Consider the following 20,911-nt stretch of genomic DNA (forward strand, 5'->3'; position numbering starts at 1 on the left):
CATCGCTGAGAACGCTGGGAAATTGAGTCCAGCGTGGTCAATAATTCAAGCCCTCTACATTCGTGTCTTTCTCCGCCGCTAACAAGATATGCCGGCCGTACATCACAAACTCCTCTTGGAGGACGCATTGCAAGACAGTCCTCAGGTATGGTCGTACTGCTGTTATCGATCTTTTCACAAATACACGCCACAAAAATGACTAATTAGAAATGACATCCTGACGTTAGCTAGCTGGTTTGCTAGCTAGCATGGACTGCTTCTGTGTGTAGGCTCCCTGCTGTCAGCTCACTGTTGTCACGTTGTTATTACAGTCATATAATACACCTCCAAACACTCATTCCTTTATAAACTTCCTATTTACGTGCTGAGGTAGATAATTTAATGTGTTATTGCTTCTGCGTCATGTACGTTGCCTGTTTGGTTGAGGACTACGTGATGCGTGATGTAGATGTGATGTAGATGTGTTCCAGCTCAGCCATAGTTGTGCTATATTTTGGTTTTTCAAAGTTAAATACTATTTTTGAGCCGAATTAGTCTTAATTCACTGACAGTTGGAATGTTGACGTTTTTATACGAATGATATACGTCACAGATGGTGTCGCGAGTCATGAGTGTTTGTGTTTTGTTCTTTGGAAGTCTTTAAAAATATCTACATGGCAATTGTTGTGCCGGCCTTACATGCTAGTGTGATTATTACTATACACATGTACTGTAATACTGCACGGGCTGCTTTCTGGATTCTCATTTTTCCCTTTTACACTTTGACATAAAAGATAAAATAGGCTAAAGCTTCATTTTATTTTATACACATACTATAGAGTTTTCCTCAGTCCGCCTTGGTCAAAGTCAGTAGAGTCTGTGCAAACAGACCAAGGGCTGTGCTTGCCATGTTTTGCTTTGTTGTACTTGTTTAAGTTGAGACACAGAGACACCATGTCAGTTTTGCATTGCACACCTGCAGGAAAATCCCCATGCATTGCATGACTGTGACGACTGCACCCACAACAAACAAAAACACACAGAGCAGGCATGGCATATGTAAAGCTAATGTAAGGGAAAGAGATATTATTGAGCCAGCGTTGTGCTTGAACAAGTTCAAAAGAACGCGTTCATTGAATTTTTCTAAGAATGTCGAACTGAACGCAATGTATTTAAAGAACTTGACTGTGAACTTATTATTAGATTATTTGAGAGATGTTGGCACTCCTGCTGCAACAGTATGCTATTGTCAATGCCCACATTTCACCAGTGGGCAGAGCGACACATGAAGTCATCAACTTGCTTCACACTGCATTACCCAGGAAGTATTGCGCACACTAGCTTAACAAAGCAGCAAACCAATGGCAACACCGCCCGGTCAGTTAAGTCAAATGGCAAGTGAAGCAGCTGCCTCTGCTTATGCTTATTTACAGCAATTTTGTATTGTCTCCCATAGATTCCCACAGTAAAATGCAACCTTTCTGTGCAAATCATGTCCACCTGCATCAGCTTCAACTTCAAATTTGCAAGGAATTTGGAATGGAAGCATCCGTCCAGTGTGAGAAAATACAGTGCTATGAAATGGGCTGGTAATTTTCCAGATTTGTCTTTATAAATCACCGCATGGATGTAGCCTCAATGGGGTACAAGCCAGTGCCTTGTTGTGCCAGTCCCAAGTCTGGATAAACACAGAGGGTTGTGTCAGGAAGGGCTTCCGACGTAAACATTTAGCCAAACCAATTATGCAAATCAAAAACACGACTTCCATACCGGATCGGTCAGGGCCCGGGTTAACAACGACCGCCATCGGTGCTGTTCACCTACAGTGTGCCGGGGGAAATTGGGTTACTATCGGTCAAAGAAGGAGAGGAGGAAGATGTGGCCGTAAGAAGAGAGGGAAGAGGAGCACCTAGAACCTAGAATTGAGAGTATGGACTTGGAATGTTGGAACTCGGACAGGAAAAGGTAGCGAGTTGGTTGACATGATGCACAGGAGGAAGGTAGACATACTGCGTTCAGGAGACCAGGTGGAAAGGCAGCAAGGCTAGAAGTTTAGGAGCAGGGTTCAAGTTGTTCTATCATGGTGTAGATGAGAGGAGAAATGGAGTAGGAGTTATTCTGAAGGAGGAGTTGGTTGAGAACGTCATGGAGGTAAAAAGAGTGTCAGATAGGGTGATGAGTCTGAAGCTAGAAATGGAAGGTGTGATGTTCAATGTTGGATGGGAAAAAGGACCTTGATGAAGTGATGCAGAGCATCCCTACAAGGGAAAGAGTTGTCATTGGGGCAGACTTGCAGGAAATAGAGATGATGAAGAGATGATGGGAAGGTTTGGTATTCAGGAGAGGAACGCAGAAGGACAGATGGAATTCAGAAGAACAAGTACAACATTCTGGAATGGCCATCTCAGTCCCCAAACCTAAATATTATAGAAAATCTGTGGTGTGATTTAAAGTGGGCTGTCCATACTCAGAAACCATCAAATCTGACTCAACTGGATTTTTTTTCGAAAGAGGAATGGTAAAAAAAAAATACCATCAACTGGAACCCAGACCCTCATTGGAAGCTATAGAAAACGTTTATTTTTGCAAAAGGAGGATCTACTAAATATCGATGTCATTTTTTTGTCATTTATGCACCTGCCTACTTTTGTTTCAATAATTATTGCACACTTTCTGTAAATCCTATAAACTTAATTTCCCTTCTCATCCATCACTGTGTTGGTCTGCTATATGATATATTTAACTGAAATGGCTGATCCCAACAACCAGTGGTTTATAAAGGAAAATCTTTATTAATTATCAGACGTGCCCAAACTTTTTCCTACCACTATATCTGCAAGACCTTGAATATTCCAAAAAGTCATCAGGAACTCTTAGTTGAAGTCTAGTGGAACAGTAAAGGGGGAATCTGATGAATAAAACAAAACACAAGAATTATGTCCATTGTCCATAGTATAATTCATTCATTCATTTTCTACCACTGCTGGAGAGGTGGGGTACACTGGTCGCCAGCCAATCACGGGGCCATAGTATCATTGATTTTATTAATTTCAATTTGTTGTGGCTTTGGTTTGCAGGGTGTGAATAAATAAACATCCATAGGCTAAAAAGCATAAATAAAGAAAAGTACTTTATATTCAGTATTGTTCTACTATTCCACTAGGACAATACATAATTATTAACAGTGAACAGTTTTCTGTGGTGATGGATGTCATAGTTTTCTTTGAAAAATAAGGTCAGTCTTTCATTCTCACTTCTTCACCTTGAAAAAAAATGGAAATGAACTGAACTTGACCGAGTTCAAAACTGAAATGGCGAACTGTGAACTTGAACTATTCATATTTATACTTTGTGAACTGAACATTGAACTCGTTCATAAGAACTGTGAACTTGCACATCTCCGCATTCAGCACGACGAAACGAGATGTGATGGTGTGTGTTTGTTCACACAGACTCGCTCCCTGCTCAGCGTGTTCGAGGAGGATGCGGCGAACCTCACCGACTACACCAACCAGCTGCTGCAGTCTATGCAGCGTGTGTATGGAGCTCAGGTACCAAAAACAGCAGAAATTATGGAACTAGAACTGTATTGGATCTTTCGATAGTTCGGCTGTTCCGCTGCAGCGGGTGTAGTTCAGTGAGCGGCTGCAGGCAGAATGTAAAGTAATAACTTCATATTCTCTCTCGTTGTGCTTGCCTTTGCTAAAGAGTGAGATGGGTTTGGCCACAGAGCAACTCTCCCGCCAGCTTCTTTCATACGAGAAGAAAGTAAGTACCATCATGGCGACTACGTCTACCACAACCATTAGCTGTGGTTGCAATTATTCGCTCCTTAACCCAATTATAGTGTTTGAGTTCACTGTGTGCAATAAAGAACTGAGTTTTGCATTGGGCTTCGCTTTCCACTCATCCTACTGTGCCTGGGCACTAAGATTGTTTACACATTTGTCTTCTTAGTACAGTATGTTTTCATTGTATGTGTACCTAGTGTGCCTGTTTTATATATAGCTGGGAGTCACCAATCACAATTTCGCTGTGTGGAAAAAGCTGCATTTTTATGTGTTAAGATGGTCTATGTCTCTTCTATTGTTAATTGCTTTTTTTCTAGCCATTTTTGTCACAACAAATAACTTTCTGCAGTACACTGCTGTTCAAATGATGTTCACGAGGGTATAGAACCACAGTGTGTTGCGGACACTGTTTTTATGCAGACAGAGGAGTTAGTAAGTACTGCAGAACTTGGAACCCCTGTTGGAATTAGTTGCCAGGGATCAAATTGGGGTGTTCTAAAACTCTGTTTGTGTCTATTCATTGGTTATCATGTTTTATTTAGCTCAATGCTGAATGTTGTCCATCTTAATTTGCCATTCTAGAATTTCGCTCTTGGGAAAGGTGACGAAGAAGTCATCGGTACGCTGCAGAACTTCGCTAAAACAGTAGAGGAGGTGAGATCCATGTGTGCTTAGGATAGATAATTAGAAGTGGGGATGAGCGAGTACTCCACTATTTGTATCTGTATGTGTTCGCACATCATGTAAATGGAGCGTTCTTGTCGCTTTTTGGAGGTCGTTTCAGGAGGCTTTATAGGCGGAATATATGTCCCACTATGTTTCTTTGAAAGTAATGTGTGCCAGTTGGTCAATAAATCAACCAGACTCAATTAATTTGCATTAATTTATTTTCAGATGGCAAAGATATATTTTGTTCGGGAATTCATTGTGCATTTATCGTTATCAAGGTATTATCGTGATATTGATTTGAGATCATATCGCCCAGTCCTACTTACTGTAGTACCCCACTAGGGTCCAATTTCATTTTAAATGCCCCTGAAATAAAGAGGCAGGTCCCCTTTAGAAGAATGCTGAAACAAAAGTTTGAGCTATAAAACCTGTTTTTCCGCATCAGTAAGGTCCACGCCCCTTCGGGGACACATGGAAAAAAATAGCAGGCGAGCAGGAGGTCCTCACAGCTGAAGTACAGAAATCCCGACATTCATATGAGGCATTCTACCCTGACATTGAATGTGAGTGTGAATGGTTGTTTGGCTGGCAAACAGTCAAAACTAAAAACTAAATTAAACTAAATGAATGCAAATAAACTGCTTCTGGTTGATTTATTGACCAACTGGCACACATTACTTTCAATGAAACACCTCTCGCCCATAGTCAGCCGGGATAGGCTCCAGTGTACCCCTGCTAACCTAATGAGGATTAAGAGGCACGGAAAGTGAATGAACGGATAAGGTACAAAATCCTTTCTTTGTGACGTTCATCATAAACATGCATGCAAACAAATGCACTAGCTCTGTGCTAATTTACATTGAAATTCCCATATACACACTAGCGATTCCCATTAGTGATTTGACATGGCTCTTTCGACCACCTCCAAATGTGACAGTTAAATAAACTATACCACTAGCACTAGAGAATTGTCATCACCCATAGGAGTGTTAATAGACGAAGCCCAGCTGGATGAAAATAAAGTGCAAGACACGACCCACCGATTGAAAATAACTGCCGTACGCCACTTTTGGTTTTTGATTGGTGACGACGCAAGGAGGCACTTTCTTTATGGAGTATGTCCAAGACCAGCACTTTCACATGAAAAGCAAACCATCTGTCGTCCTCTTCAGCAAGGATACTGCTGCTAATCTGGTGAACTTTAGAACTTTAGATTAGATTAAAGTGGAGGCCTGCTTGTTTGATAAACAAGGGATTAATGGCTGCACAGTGCAGAGGGGTTATCATTGCGTTTCATACACTTAATCTAAGCTTTTGCCTCACCGTTGCACTAAAATGTTCTCAAGAAGTCATTTTGGAAAACTAAATTGGACCTCCTGAAGTTGTTTCTCCTTGATGCCTCTTGTCGTGTATGTTTATGTCCTTCACATAGTGTTGTGTTTGGTGTCATCCAGCTCAACTCCCTCCACTCAGAGCTCGCCAACCAGATGGCTGACACCATGGTCTTCCCCTTGATCCAGTTCAGAGAAAAAGACCTTACGGGTAGACACACACTCAAAGTCTAATGAACTGATTAGCATAATATCCCATATGGACTTTATTGGATGCACTTTCCGAGACATTTTGGATAATTAAGCCCTTCCGACTTTATGGGAAAAGTTTGTCCCATTGCACATAGCGAGGCCCACAGTAGCATCCTTGGTGGGAGTCCTCATTTTTGTTCTCATATTTTGTTGTTTGTAAGCTTTCCACTCAGCAAAGATATGAGTAGTACAGAATAGATCTATTGGATTGGGAATGTAATATACTAAACAAAAGTTATACGTAAATAGCTACCACATTACTACTATCAGGAGTCACCTGCTGTGGTCCAGCAAGGTGCACTGTATTCGGGCACATGCTCCGATCAGTCAGTGTGCCACCAGGGAGGTCTCTGGAAAAGCTTTTACAGTTTTTTTGAAGAAACCTCTAGTGTTGTCGTTCTACTGCTGTTTAAGGTGGCTGATATGTTTTTTTGTGTGCTGTTTTTCTCTGAAACTATGAATGCTTGTTTACGAGCTCAGGGGTAGTTATGACAGGCAGGGGGGGAAAAAGAAGCACTTGAAGCACTGGTAGTACGGGTAATTCCCTCACTGGAGCATTTTTTTTGTTTATTAATGTTTTTCAGAGCTATTTGTAATGTGTCATAACTTCACATATGAGTCAAATAATTATCATCAACCTGAAATCAAATACTACTTATTTCCCGCAATCAAATTCTATTTTGTGTAAATTAAAGTCACATGTATTTCCCCCGCCGCATTCCATTTATTAAAAGCTGTGTGTATTAATAATTCAGATTAAACATTAAATATTCTGTTCCCAGTACTGCAAAGTGACTTTGTGTTAAATTTTGCAGAGATCAGCACGTTGAAGGAAATATTTGGTATCGCTACTGACGGTAAGTCAAAATAAAACCTCCTAGTTGCGCTTAATCATTTGAAATATTATGCCATTTGTCGTTAATCTCTTCTCATGTTTCTGTCCTTATGCAGAACACGAGGCAGCCATGGTCAAATACAGCCGTTTACCCAAAAAGAAGGAAAATGAGAAGGTTTTTTTTCTACCTTGTGATTAATCTCTGCAGCGCTCTCATTTACAATCCAAATGACTAATAGAATAAATCTCTCCTGCCATGACAGCTGAAAGCCGACCTGGTCAAAGAGGTAGCATACACCCGTAGGAAGCAGCACCAGGCCTCGCTGCAGTATTACTGCGCCCTCAATGCCCTGCAGTACCGTAAGAGGGTTGCCATGTTGGAGCCCATGCTGGGCTACACGCAGGCACAGGTGGCTGACATGGATGCCCTCATCAGCGCTTTTTAGGGAATGGACCTTTAAGAACATGTGAAGGGATGGAGTCTATCCTCACACAGTCTGTCCTGTTTTAGGTCAGTTTCTTCAAGAAAGGCCTGGAGCTGGTGTCAAAGAAGATGGACAGCTTTCTCTCCTCTGTGACCAACATGACGCAAAAGTAAATACTCGTCATGACAACCCAAAGTGTTTTGAAAGGGCTGCTTTGAACACTTGTTGTGTTTTAGTATCCAAGCTCAGCTGGACGCTGATGCAGAAGCCATGCGGGTGTCCCAGAAGGAGCTCTTGTCTGTGGATGACTCGGTCTACATGCTGGACCAGGACACCGAGCCTGTCAATCGCACACTGATCCAGAAGGCGGGTTTCCTCAACATCAGGAAGTACGGATGGTGCAGGCCTTGCCCACATGAAAATTGCACATGAAAATTGTAATTTCCCTCCATGTTCAGAGCAACAAAGCCCAAGAAACCCAGAATATATATAGCTGTCTTTCCAAGGCACTTAAGCTTGGTTTATGTATGGAGATTCATACGTAAGAGCTTTAATTAACATCTGGGCCTGAACCTGGGATCATCCAGTCTGAAGGCCAAAACATGACTTCGTCCCTGGGTGGGCTCGAACCACCAACCTTTCGGTTAACAGCCGAACGCGCTAACCGATTGCGCCACAGAGACATGGTGTGATGTGGACAGCAGTGTGAACCTGGGATCGTTCTCCAGTCTAAAGCTCAAAATATGAATCAGTCTTTCCTTGTTCATTCTTTTGTATAACAGTCAAATTAGCTAACCAATAACGCTTTTCTAGGTTGCTAAACTAGGCTAATAGATGAAGACTTATCAGTTGTCATATTTTCTTCTGCGGAAGTGCCTGAACCTGGGTCCACTGCTGCTGAACGGCTGTCTGGAGCTGGGATCGTTCTCCAGTCTAAAGCCCAAAATATGCATCCGGCTTTCCTTGTTCAAGGTTGCTAAACTAGGTGTTTAGCAAGATGAAGACATCAGTTTCTTCTGCAGAAGCACCTGAAACTGGAACCCTCTAGTCCTAAACCCAGAATATCAATTTCTACATGACATAGCTGTCTTTCCGAGGTAGTGAGGCTAGATTTATGTATGGAGATTCAAACACAAGAGCTGCTAATTAACATCTGGGCCTGAACCTGGGATCATTCAGCCTGAAGGCCAAAACATGACTTCGTCCCTGGGTGGGCTTGAACCACCAACCTTTCAGTTAACAGCCGAACGCGCTAACCGATTGCGCCACAGAGACGTGGTTTCTGGTTTCTCTCTGGAGCTGCGATCGATCTCCAGTCTAAAGCCAAAAATATGCATCCGTCTTTCCTTGTTCACAGCAACAAAGCCCAAGAAACCACCATAGTTTTGTTTAACAGTCAAATGAGCTAACCAACACATAGACTCACGCTGTTCAAGGTTGCTAAACTAGGCTAATAGATGAAGACATCAGTTTCTTCTGCAGAAGCACCTGAAGCTGGAACCCTCTAGTCCTAAAGCCAGAATATCAATTCCTACATGATATAGCTGTCTTTCCGAGATAGTGAGACTAGATTGATGTATGGAGATTCAAACATAAGAGCTCTAATTAACATCTGGGCCTGAACCTGGGATCATCCAGTCTGAAGGCCAAAACATGACTTCGTCCCTGGGTGGGCTCGAACCACCAACCTTTCGGTTAACAGCCGAACGCGCTAACCGATTGCGCCACAGAGACGTGATCGCTACGGGTTATCGCTATCTGCAGCTGCGATTGTTCTCCAGTCTAAAGCCCAAAATATGCATCAGTCTTTCCATGTTCATAGCAACAAAGCCCAAGAAACCACCATACTTTTCTATAACAGCTAACCAACACATAGACACACTTTTCAAGGTTGCTAAACTAGGCTAATAGATGAAGACATCAGTTTCTTCTGCAGAAGCACCTGAAGCTGGAACTTTGGAACACTTTGTAAACAACACACAACATCAAATAACAAAATTGTTGGCTCAAGCCATGATACCAGGTTGTATGTTGAGTTTAAATGAAATACTTAGGAAAGAACGGGCGGGCCGTATTCAAACACTTGGTGGTCCGGATGTGGCCCCCGGGCCGTAGTTTGCCCACCCCTGGGCTAGATCAAACATTCATTCATTTTCTACCGCTTATCCTCACGAGGGTCGTGGGGGTGCTGGAGCCTATCCCAGCTGTCTTTGGGCGAGAGGCGGGGTACACCCTGGACTGGTGGCCAGCCAATCACAGGGCACATATAGACAAACAACCATTCACACTCACATTCATACCTATGGACAATTTGGAGTGGCCAATTAACCTAGCATGTTTTTGGAATGTGGGAGGAAAACGGAGTACCCGGAGAAAACCCACGCATGCACGGGGAGAACATGCAAACTCCACACAGAGATGGCTGAGGGTGGAATTGAACACTCGTCTCCTTGCTGTGAGGTCACGCGCTAACCACCCCCGTGCCGCTCTAGATCAAACATAAGAGCTTTAATTAACATCTGGGCCTGAACCTGGGATCATCCAGCCTGAAGGCCAAAATGTGACTTCGTCCCTGGGTGGGCTCAAACCACCAACCTTTCGGTTAACAGCCGAACGCGCTAACCGATTGCGCCACAGAGACATGAGCCCTGTGGGACAGCTGTCTGCAACTAGGATCGATCTCAGGTGTAAAACCTGGTTCACAGCAACAAAGCCCAAGAAAGCAGCATATGAAGGATGAATGGGCTAACCAACACAGACCCTAACCCATTTCAAGGTAGCTAAAGCAGGTCGATGGATGAAGATGCACTCAATGCAGTTTTCACAGAGACATACTGTCAGATAAAGCTGTCTTTGTCAGGTTGAAGAATCAATCTAGATCACCATAAAAGACGTCAACTACCATCTTTCCCTCACATGGCCCCTTTTGATTGAATGTTGATGTGATTTTCTGTCCTCAGTAAGACGGGCCTGGTGACCACCGCCTGGGACCGCCTCTACTTCTTCACGCAGGGGGGGAACCTCATGTGTCAGCCCCGGGGGGCGGTGGCTGGAGGCATGGTGCTAGATCTGGACAACAGTTCCGTCATGGCCATCGAATGTGAAGATAGACACTACTGCTTCCAAATCACATCACCATCTGGAAAAACGTACGAACGGTCCTCGAACGCAACAAGGACAGACGCTTATTTGATCTTTTTCTACACTCATTGGCCTTCTTGTTTTGTTTTCTACCAGGTCAATGATTCTACAAGCAGAGAGCAAAAAGGAATACGAGGAAGTAAGTTGCTTTTAGTTGCCTTCTGTAGATTAACTGACAAGAGAAGGGTTGTGTTGAAGGAATATAACATGGAATAAAAGTTACAAATGAAACCTCTCCAAAAGCAAAGAGGGGCTCAGGGAGAATATTATTAGCGTGAAAACTTGATAGCCAGTGATAGTTGCAGTATCGCTATCACAGCAGAGGCAGGAAGCTGTCAGGTCTCATCAGTGTCATTTGGACATGTCCGTCCAGCCTGTCAACATTTATATCAGTCAGGTTGTTTTCACGTCGCCTCACACACAGGAAGTCCCGAATAGTTCATCTCCATTTGTTTCTTCCTCAGTGGATCTGCACTGTGAACAACATCTCCAGACAGATCTACCTGACTGACAACCCAGAGGTGAAGAACATTCCGTGTGTTTCTTCCTCCAGAATCGGATAACTTGTCTTTGTGTTGTTTGCGTCCAGGCCGTAGCTATCCGCTTGAACCAAACGGCCATCCAGGCCGTCACGCCCATCACCAGCTTTGAGAAGAGGCAGGAAGGCTCACCTGACCCGGACAGGTCAGACACGTTTGTGCCGCAGCGTTGCAGTAAACGAGAAAATGTTGGACTTGCTGATTTGACAAGCTAGATTATCGCCATGACAACCGCATCACGTCTTGCATCTCACCTTCCCTGATGTCACCGTCTTTCCAAGGCACTTAAGCTTGGTTTATGTATGGAGATTCAAACAGAAGAGTTCTTCATTAACATCTGGGCCTAAACCTGGGATCATCCAGGTTTATGACCGCCAAAACATGGATTCGTCCCTGGGTGGGCTCGAACCACCAACCTTTCGGTTAACAGCCGAACGTGCTAACCGATTGCGCCACAGAGACGTGGTTGGGCTTGCTGATTTGACAAGCTAGATTATCGCCATGACAACTTCATCACGTCTTGCATCTCACCTTCCCTTGTGCCTGCAGAGCCAAACCAGGAGGTGTCTACTCCACCAGCACGGCCTCCCAGAAGACGGGAGCAGCTCCGGAACCGGAAGACCTGATCGCCCCAGGGACGCCCATACAATTTGATATTGTGCTGCCCGCCTCTGAGTTCCAGGACCAGAACAGGGTGGACGGGAGGTGAGTGCATGTTTTGTTCTTTTCCTCATTTCCTGGATGTGCTTTATTGCTTTACAGTATGATGTCATTTCCAGGGGGCTGAGATGCCTCCTAATGGATCAGTCATGGGCTCGTAATCATCATGTTTGCTTCCTTCCTCCCTGCCAGGCGCACTAATCCATTTGGAGAAACCGATGACGACCATTCCCCCGAAAGTGACGGTAACAGTCACCTTCCTGTTGTAATTGCGTGCGTGTGTTTTTATGCACTTCCTGTCAAACCTGAAGGTTGCTCTTGTTTACCGTGCACGCAGACGCCCTCTTGCAGCAGGTGTTTGCCGTGCGCTTCCTGGGCTCCATGGCGGTACGCTGCGGCGACAACCAGGAGGTGATCTACGAGGCCATGAGGCAGGTCCTGGCCGCCCGGGCCATACACAACATCTTCAGGACCACCGAGTCCCACCTCATGGTCACCAGCAGCACCCTACGGTACGACGGAGGCTGCCAACCCTCCTTCAATATTTCAATCCCTGGTTTATAGCGATTCATTATGAAGGGTGGCCAAGCCTTTCCATATTACCCAATATAGGAGATGAACCAGCGATTATTGATTATTACTGACTTCTATTAAGATGCACGTTCACTCAAAGGCGTTTTGTTTGTCTTCTGTGTTCTGATAGGCTGATTGACCCTCAGACTCAAGTGACAAGAATAAGTGTAAGTATCTCAAAGCACTCGGGTGGGTGCTTGGTTTGGGGCACATGTGTCTAAAGGCCAGGGGGCTGTAGTCAACCTACCATGTCATTCTATGTAATGATTCTAATGATATGATGCACGTCAAAAAGACACTGATTGGATGCTCTAATCAGGATTTGATGCTGCCGATTCCCATAACATTCCCATTCATCATCCATCGTAGCATCTCTACTTTTCTCTTCCATAATTTACCCTTTGAGTTGACTTTGTTCAAGCTCGTGTTCCTGAGTCTGCCATTCATCTTTCAGTTTCCACTCAGTGAGGTGTGTCAGTTTGCGGCCCACCAGGAGAACAGCAGGCTGATGGGTTTGGTGGTGGAGGGGCGGGACTGGAGCGACGGCGGCGAAGACGGCGAGCCTTCATTTAGCACCTTCGTCTTCGAGAGCAACACGGAAGGCGAGAAGGTGCGAGCAGCAGAGAGTTCAAGCATGTTGATGTGGGATCCTAAAAGGTTCTTGTTTCCTGTAGATTTGCTACACCATGAGTCTGGCCAAGGACATCACCGAAGCTAAGAAGGTGAGTTCGACTCCATCATACATCGGCAACACACTCACCATTCAGTAAGAACTACAAGTATAAGAGCATGCGTTGGCCGGGAATCGAACGCAGGTCAATTGCCTTCAAAGCACGTATGCTGCCATATGTCATCTAAATGATGACAGTTGAGTTTTAATATTTAAATGGATACTCTGTTGACTTTTAAAACAGCCTGAGGCGAAGGAATTATTTGGTATTATTTATTTGATATCATATAAATATTGACAAATAAGTGGAACTTCACATTTACACATTTTTTCAGTATCTTTACACTTATACAATTCCACAAATTTGAAAGTAATATTGTGATTTTTTTTTACAAAAATCTGCCTGTTTTTTGTCAATATTCATAATTTTTATACATATTTTTTTAGACATTTTTGTGAATTGACACTTTTTTCTTTTAAAGTAGAACTTACTTTTCCATTCCATATACTTACTATTCAGTCCATAATCCTTAATTTTTATCATATTATGACTAATTTTTTTTTTTAGTTTTATTTAGTTTTATTGACTATTCATACATATGTGTAATATACATATTTTTTCTTTATTTTTATTTTTTTATCAAACTTTGTTTTTCTTTTAATTTGCAAAATTGCCACCATTTTTGTCCCAACATGAAGCCATTTCTTCTATCCTAATGACACTGAATGTTTCCAGATGTGTGTTTCTGTAAGCTGAGCCTCATGTTAAGCCCCGCCCATGTTGCCATAAAAGGAAAAGCAGTTTCCTGCCTTGCAGTCAGAGTCCCCTTTTTGTGCTCAGGCATTCCTCCTAGAAGCACAGCGTTGGTGGTATAGTGGTGAGCATAGCTGCCTTCCAAGCAGTTGACCCGGGTTCGATTCCCGGCCAACGCATTCTTTAGGAAAACTTTTTTGATATAACTCTTCTGGATCAATTATATCGAAAAGTGTGAAGTTTTTTGTGTTTTGAAGTAGGATGTTTGTGTAATTGTTGCTTTTTGTCGTTTACATTGTAGGACCCTGCGGCGCTGGCCCAGCTTATGAAGAACATGCCGCTGACCAACGACGGCAAATTCTTGCTACTGGACCACGAGAGCACCGACACGGCCGACGGGGACGGACTAGAGGACCTGGAATCTGAGGCCTAGGAATCTAAAATCCTGTCCCCCTATCTTTAGAAACCACAAGCTGGAAGACTCCAGGAATGGATGAAGGTGGGCTCATTACCTTTTTATACCGGAGGGACTTTTATGTTGATTTGAATGCTCATTGGCTCAAGTGGAATTTGGAGCCAATCAAAGGTAACCATCAGCCGGTTCATTGTCAGTCATCTTTTACTTCGTGCTTACCGTAATTCCTCAAATAGTGGCCACCGAGAAAAAGGAATATCATGGAGAATCTCTGCGTCAGAGACCAGAATAAAATGGTGACGATTTACTTCAAAGACGTTGATCTAAGAAAGTCAGGCAATATTATTTTACTTCTCATATTATGAAAAAAAGTTGGTGACGTTTGAATCCAATGAAAATATTTGTCAGAGTAATACCATAAATTCATATGACAAGAAAAACATTTTAAATTCCCATCAAATGAAGCTGTGATGTGGAGAAATAATGTTTTTGGTTTAGTTTTCCACAACTAAATGATAAATCTAAATATTATTGTTATGAGAACTCCAAGTCAAAAAGTTTGCGTTGGCCGGGAATCGAACCCGGGTCAACTGCTTGGAAGGCAGCTATGCTCACCACTATACCACCAACGCTCTGCTTCAGTGAGGAATGTCTTAGCACAAAAAGGGGACGTCAGTGGTTTTCCCACCACAGCAGGGCAGGAAACTGCTTTTCCTTTTATGGAAAGATGGGCGGAGCTAAACCTGAGACTCAGCTCAGCATTCTGGATGGCTTGATGCACTGCAACACCCCGCACCCGCAACTACATCTTCCAAGAGAAATTCACTTTTCCAGCAGCTCTGCAAAAATGTCCTAAATGAACTTAATCACAAAATTAAATAAAACCAAAGCAAAACCACAGCAAAATAGGGAACAGGTCATGTGACATTTGTCGTCATTTTGGTGGAGCAAGGCAGTGATAGTAATCTGCCATGGAACTGCTCTGTCAGAAGATGAAACTGTGCATTGAATGATGCTGCCAGTAGAGTCAGTAGAACATCTACAGCAGCTTCTTCCATACGTTGAAGGACGCCAGCCTTCTGAGGAAGTCCAGATGACTTTGCCATCATGTCATCCAGATACACTCCCACATACCAGGTGGGAACCACCTTTCATGAGAACAGGTTGTGGGTGTGTCCTGTTTCTCCTGAAGTCCACCACCATTTAGTCCTGGTGAAGGTGAAGGTGATTTGTGTCGCACCAGTTGACGAAGGCTTGGATCTGTTTTCCGTACTCATCCTCCTGTCCATTCCTGATACATCCCAGAATGGCCGTATCGTCCACGTACTCCTGTACACGGCATAGCTCGGGATTTTACTGAAAGGCGGACATGTACAGGGTAAACAGAACAGTTCCTTGTGGTGCTCCCGTACTGCTAGTCCCAGTGTCGGACCTGCAGTTCCCCAGTCACACATACTGATAACAAGGGAAACAAAGTTCATTCCATTCAATTTTCCTTTGGTTATCCGGGTCGCAGGGGCAACAGTCTCAGTCGGGAAGTCCAGACTTTCCCATCCCCGGCCACCTCCTCCAGTTCCACCAGGAGTAATCCTTCCAGCATGTCCTGGGTATTTTATGTTAAGTATACACATTCCGTGTTGCCCTGGTTCTCGCCTTTTCCTGATCAATATTTCCTTGTTTCATTGGGGTGGCCGAGGTGAGACCATTACTCACGACGGGGTGGCAATTAGCTGATACCTCCATGGCCAGTGGGGTGGCCGGAGTGACCAGGGTGGCCACAACATGAGGAAATGCGGTAGCGCTTCTTTGAAAAACGGTACATTACTCCAGTTTACAGGCTTTGGGGTCCTGGCAGCAGATCTCAGATCAGCTCCACATGGTCCTCACAGCATCTTCTTTGTAAGGAAAGGTATCTTTGCTTAGGTTTACATTTAATATATATATGATATTTTCTAGCTTTTCTTTTCTTCCGTGCGTACATTTTCATTTTTGATGTCCATTTTGCACTCTAAAAGGGTTCATGAAGTGTGTGTTTTAGTCCTTAATTATTAATGTTTGGCGGCTTTAGATTGCACTAATTGATTGATTGACGAAGGCGGTTAAGACATTCCAGTGTTGCATGATCAGCATCAGGCAAAGGAAATCATGACTAAGTGTTGTTTTTTTCTCCAACCTTCTACCACCACTGCTACGTCTACCTGTACTACCTGTGTGTACTCCATCAACAGTCGGGATTGATGAAAAAAAACATGCATATGACATCCAATTAAAGCATGGCATCTTTAATACTAGCATGTTTCCCTTTGTACAAATAGCTTGATGGTTTGATGTTCGTCTGCGTGGAGATGAAATGTTCCTTCAAGAGTCTTTGTAGTAGTTGTTGAAGTTGATACGAAGGAGGAAGTCTTCCAAGTGAGGCTGGTAGCCTCTGTTCACCAGTTTGGTCACCACTGGGGGGAAAACAATCCTTCATGAGTAACGTCCACATCATGTCAATAGAAAGTGCCCCCCCCCCCACCCCCCGCCTCACCTTTGAAAAGGAAGTGGGAGTAGTACTTGAAGGTGTTGTATGACTGCTGCATGGCCACGAAGCCGGGGTGCACCGCCTCCCCCTGCTGGCTGCACCAAGGCTGCGCGATGAGCTGAGCCCGGAACTTGAGGATGAAGCTGAAGATGCTGTGGATGATGTTCATCACCGGCGCCGCCTTCTTCGTCAGCAAAGCCCTGAGCAGGAACACACACACACACATTAGTACAGTGTGTGTATGTACAACGCCTAGACATGCTCCTGATGAGGCGGCAGATGTTCTCCTGAGGGACCTCCTCCCAAACCTGGACTAAAGGCAGTCTGTGGTGCAACTCTGCGTTGGTGGATGGAGTGAGACATGATGTCCCAGATGTGCTCAACTGGATTGAGGTGTGGGGAACGGGCGGGCCGGTCCATAACATGGATACCCTGGTGTTGCAGGAACTACTGACACACCCCAGCCGCATGAGGTCTAACACTGTCTGGCATTAGGAGGAACCCAGGGCCAACCACACCAGCATATGGTCTCACAAGGGGTCTGAGGATCTCATCTCAGTACCTCATGGCAGTCAGGCTACCTCTGGCGAGCACATGGGAGGGGGGGGGGTCTGTACGGCCCTCCAAAGAAGTGCCACCCAACACCATTACTTGTGGTAATTACCCGTTTCTAAAACTCGTACAAGCGGGCGTGAATAAATGGAATAGGTGCAGGTGGTGGAAGATCTAGAAAGCTTCCTGTGCAGGTTATCATGTGTAGCAGCTCTATAGGAGTCCACAACTCAAAACCCAGCATAAAAAGTTCCTGCGCTCACCTGAAGATGGCTCTGTTGAGGTAGTCGGCGTGCGTGCGGTGGATGGCGTCCAGGTCGGTGGCGGCGGCCACCTTGGCGGTGAACTCGCTCCACGACACCTGGAGGATCTGGTTGGCGATGTAACCTTGGATGACCTTGACAAAGTGCTGCATCTCGTGGCGGTACAGCTGCAGCTGACGGAACTGCACCGAGTGGGCGGCGCCTTTCACCAACGCTGAGGCAGGCACAAAAACACACGCGGATCATACACACATCATCGTTCATCGTTCATGTAAATTCAGCTATTTTTCTAAATTTGTGTAAATATTGATATTTATAGGATGTGATTGTGTCTCTTAATATTTGTGCCATAACAGGCACGTGTCCAAAAAAGCGTCAAAGTTGGTGCTCTTGTTTGATTTTGAAGATAGGTGACATTTCATTTAGCTGGTGACATTTCATTATTTTTCACTTTTTCTTGTTTTTGAAGCAGAAATCAATAGAACTAAAGTTTGTTTTCATACACATTTATACCATTTGGAACCATCCGCATTTCCTCCAGGCAATATGGATCAATATTACCTTAATGCTATTTTAAAGTCACATTTAAAGAACATCAGGTAGTCTGAGCTCAGCACCACCGATCAATACCAAGTACGTTTCATCGCGAGCACCAAAATAATCCTCTCTATGAATACTAAGTGATTCCAAGCCGTGCGGCTTGCCATCCCATAATGCTCTCACCAGTTCTCTTCAGGTGGAACCAGACGTCTCTGAGGCTCCAGACCATGTGTTTGAGCTGCAGCTGGAAGGAGAAGAGGCGGTTGTACTGGTTCATGCAGCCGTCCGTGATGATGATGTTCAGAGGCCAGTCCACCTGAGGGCGCCAGAGAGCCGCAAAGATGGAAGAAGTGACATGCCAGACCTCCAAACCACAGACCTTGTAGTGATTCCTCTGGGATCCCGTTTATCATATTTAGCGCTCTATATGATGCCGTTTGTAATCGCATTGGAGGCGTGGCCCACCTTGTAGCGCAGCTCCAGGCAGTTGAGGGCGTCGGGGGCGTGCGGGTGAAAGGTGTCGGGCAGGAAGCGCAGCGCGAAGGTGAAGTTGGCAGCGAGGGGCGTGTCGCCGTGAAGGCTGTACTGCAGCGCTTTGCTCAGGATGGAGTTGAGCACCAGAGGGGTGAGCAGCTCGCCGGGGGTCTGCCCGCTGCCCAGCTGGAAGGGCACACACCGGGTCACATGGTGTCCAAGGTCACGTCAATCCACGTCATTCGTACACAGAACGCCAATTCAGACTGACTTGGCACTTTTTCATGCACTTCAGATCATTTTTAAAAGTAAAAAAACTAATATGTACAAGGACTTGTCACATTTAGGAGGTAATATCTCCAAATATTGTCTGCTTCCAATAAACGGCCATAAGAGCTACAATGAAAACATTCAAGGGAGTAGAACAATGATCATGTTAGCCACCCTGGTATTTGACATCCTGAGAGAGGTCATTACTGGGCCAGGGGTGGGAAAATATTTGGACTCGTAGGCTGCATTGAGTTAACAAAATTGTCCTGTGTTCCAGAACTTATATTTAACACACACACTATTTTATGCTTATCATTTTGCTTCAATTATTTGTCTAATTTTATGTGTTATACTATCAGCTGTATGTTGTCATGTCCCTTTTTTCAGGATAACTTTAAACATCAAAGTATATAATTTAATTTTACAATTGTGTTGGTTTTTTACTAAATAAGACTTGCAAGTCATGTTGCCAGTTTGTATGTTCAAAGTTGAAATACTTAGAAAGCAACTAGCGGGCCGGATTCAAACACTAGGTGGGCCGCATGCGGCCACCCCTGGTCTAGGAGGCCTCACCTTCTCAAAGAGCCGATCGCTGAGCGACTGCGCAAACTCGCCGTCCTCCATCAGGAGGAAGTGGCGCAGCGCCTCAAAGTGTCGCTCCACCCCCAACTCCACGAAGAAGTAGTCCACTACCGCCTTGTTCACTAGCGACACACTGAAAGCAGAAAAAAAACACAACTCAATACACATGCATAGTCTATATATATATATATATTTTTTTTTTTTTCTAAAAGCATGCGTTGGCCGGGAATCGAACCCGGGTCAACTGCTTGGAAGGCAGCTATGCTCACCACTATACCACCAACGCTGTGTGAAGCAGATGTGGAATGTTGGAAAGAGGGTCATTTTGCAACATTCCACAGATTCCTGCTTCATGCACAGGTCTATGTGATGCAGTGTACTTTGTACAAGCAAAATAAGCCAATATATTGCAGTACTTCACGTATTCACGTGTACTTGCTCTCTTTTCTCTTTGGGTTTCATACGCACTGTGTGATAAGAGGCGCAGTGACAGAGTGCTTGATCAGGACCGGCAAGGAGACCATCTCGCTGAGCTGCACTGCCGTGGTGTCCGTGGCCTGGTGGAACTCCAGGGGCAGGCCCCACGGGCTCCGGGTGACGTGCTTGAGCAGCTGACACTCAGGGGACGAATCTGGGATGGAGAGGAAGAGGCATACAACTGTTGGAAAGCTAAAGAACAGAACATTTGACAACAATAGCCATTATATATCCATCCATCTCTTTGCTATACTTCCTTCATTACAAATGTATATTAAATATACAGATATTATATAATAAACATTATTTCATTCATTTTCTATCCTGCTTGTCCTCACAAGGGGGTAGGCTGGAGTCTACCCCAGTTGACTGATACACATTGAATTGAGACAATTCATGCACTCACATTCATATGACCTTGAGGGATCCAAAATATAAGACATATTTACAGTTACTTCTCACTTGTTTAAGTACTTAATTCCATGTGTTCATTGTACTTTTGAAAACCTACAATGTAGATTGTCATGAAAAAAAAGGAACGTAATACTGAGAAAGATTAAACCATTTGTATGTATGAACTGGCCGCACGGTGGAGGAGTGGTTAGTGCGCAGGCCATACAGCAAAGAGACCTGGTTTCGCCCTAAGACAGCTGGGACATCCTCACCAGTATAGAAAATGAATGGCTGCATGTATGAACTAAAAGGGCACACTTGTAGACAACCACAATGTAAGCCACCAACCTTGTAGCCTAGTAGCGCTACCTACTGGTCAAGTTGGTATATTAGCGTTGTTGCTTGCAGTATGCTAGAGATATTGTTCGCAGCCCGTGTTGAGAAGTACCGTTACAGTGTGCCACAAATGAAAGCGTGAATCCAAATGAAGCTGAAACTGCTGCTGTCATCACTGACCCATGAGGTTGTAACAGTCTTCGTAGTGATCCACCTGGTACCCAGCAGACAAGGCCAAGAGGTACTCCTGCTCAAACTTCTCTCCGGGGGACCAGTCCGACCCGGCGCCCTCCGCCTGCTGCTGCTTGTGCATCTCTGTTGACAGGACACCTAAGAGATACATCACTATGTTGTATTACATCAGAGTGACCAAAGAAGAAGAACACAGCCCACCATGGACCAGGAAGGGGCCTGCATTACCCAACACATGGCTGGAGTTGTCAATATCTAGCTTTCTTAAGACACA

At 44.5% G+C, this 20,911-nt stretch overlaps 2 protein-coding genes and 8 non-coding genes across 11 annotated transcripts in view; 2 read left to right on the forward strand and 8 right to left on the reverse strand.

Annotated features, from left to right (window-relative positions):
- On the forward strand, window positions 1–16,320 carry appl2 (adaptor protein, phosphotyrosine interaction, PH domain and leucine zipper containing 2). Its single transcript, XM_058075717.1, has 21 exons — window positions 1–145; window positions 3,432–3,530; window positions 3,688–3,747; window positions 4,353–4,424; window positions 5,894–5,981; window positions 6,838–6,879; window positions 6,974–7,032; window positions 7,121–7,267; window positions 7,369–7,451; window positions 7,519–7,671; window positions 10,243–10,431; window positions 10,520–10,562; window positions 10,888–10,944; window positions 11,013–11,107; window positions 11,512–11,667; window positions 11,815–11,867; window positions 11,960–12,134; window positions 12,326–12,362; window positions 12,650–12,805; window positions 12,870–12,917; window positions 13,921–16,320. Exons 1-21 carry the CDS (start codon window positions 89–91, stop codon window positions 14,050–14,052), a joined length of 2,001 nt encoding a protein of 666 aa, XP_057931700.1. The 5' UTR covers window positions 1–88; the 3' UTR covers window positions 14,053–16,320.
- trnan-guu (transfer RNA asparagine (anticodon GUU)) lies at window positions 7,892–7,965 on the reverse strand. Its single transcript has one exon. It is a non-coding gene; the product is annotated as a tRNA-Asn (tRNA).
- trnan-guu (transfer RNA asparagine (anticodon GUU)) lies at window positions 8,484–8,557 on the reverse strand. Its single transcript has one exon. It is a non-coding gene; the product is annotated as a tRNA-Asn (tRNA).
- Window positions 8,943–9,016, reverse strand: trnan-guu (transfer RNA asparagine (anticodon GUU)). Its single transcript has one exon. It is a non-coding gene; the product is annotated as a tRNA-Asn (tRNA).
- trnan-guu (transfer RNA asparagine (anticodon GUU)) lies at window positions 9,850–9,923 on the reverse strand. The gene has a single exon. It is a non-coding gene; the product is annotated as a tRNA-Asn (tRNA).
- trnan-guu (transfer RNA asparagine (anticodon GUU)) lies at window positions 11,351–11,424 on the reverse strand. Its single transcript has one exon. It is a non-coding gene; the product is annotated as a tRNA-Asn (tRNA).
- Window positions 13,727–13,798, forward strand: trnag-ucc (transfer RNA glycine (anticodon UCC)). Its single transcript has one exon. It is a non-coding gene; the product is annotated as a tRNA-Gly (tRNA).
- On the reverse strand, window positions 14,595–14,666 carry trnag-ucc (transfer RNA glycine (anticodon UCC)). Its single transcript has one exon. It is a non-coding gene; the product is annotated as a tRNA-Gly (tRNA).
- The window catches only part of tubgcp6 (tubulin gamma complex component 6), a 21,861-nt gene continuing 17,125 nt past the window's right edge, over window positions 16,176–20,911 (reverse strand). The window contains exons 18-25 of one of the 2 annotated variants that reach the window (XM_058075715.1): window positions 20,626–20,775; window positions 19,708–19,870; window positions 19,231–19,372; window positions 18,379–18,573; window positions 18,097–18,229; window positions 17,374–17,587; window positions 16,565–16,758; window positions 16,176–16,484 (exon numbers count right to left, since the gene is read on the reverse strand). In XM_058075715.1, the coding sequence (XP_057931698.1) occupies window positions 16,393–16,484; window positions 16,565–16,758; window positions 17,374–17,587; window positions 18,097–18,229; window positions 18,379–18,573; window positions 19,231–19,372; window positions 19,708–19,870; window positions 20,626–20,775 (1,283 nt within the window). In that variant the 3' untranslated portion in view covers window positions 16,176–16,392. The remainder of the gene's footprint in view (window positions 16,485–16,564; window positions 16,759–17,373; window positions 17,588–18,096; window positions 18,230–18,378; window positions 18,574–19,230; window positions 19,373–19,707; window positions 19,871–20,625; window positions 20,776–20,911) is intronic. The other variant, XM_058075716.1, reaches the window with a different exon arrangement.
- trnag-ucc (transfer RNA glycine (anticodon UCC)) lies at window positions 19,454–19,525 on the reverse strand. The gene has a single exon. It is a non-coding gene; the product is annotated as a tRNA-Gly (tRNA).

Source organism: Doryrhamphus excisus, chromosome 6 (genome assembly GCF_030265055.1).
Source record: "Doryrhamphus excisus isolate RoL2022-K1 chromosome 6, RoL_Dexc_1.0, whole genome shotgun sequence".
In the NCBI taxonomy this organism is placed as follows: domain Eukaryota; kingdom Metazoa; phylum Chordata; class Actinopteri; order Syngnathiformes; family Syngnathidae; genus Doryrhamphus; species Doryrhamphus excisus.

Excerpts from the sequence above, each read along its gene's own strand:
- appl2 (XM_058075717.1), top strand. The coding sequence starts at position 89 with ATGCCGGCCGTACATCACAAACTCCTCTTGGAGGACGCATTGCAAGAC. Across the intron at positions 5,982-6,837 it reads CAGAGAAAAAGACCTTACGG|AGATCAGCACGTTGAAGGAA; the intron begins GTAGACACACAC and ends TAAATTTTGCAG. Across the intron at positions 10,432-10,519 it reads ACATCACCATCTGGAAAAAC|GTCAATGATTCTACAAGCAG; the intron begins GTACGAACGGTC and ends GTTTTCTACCAG.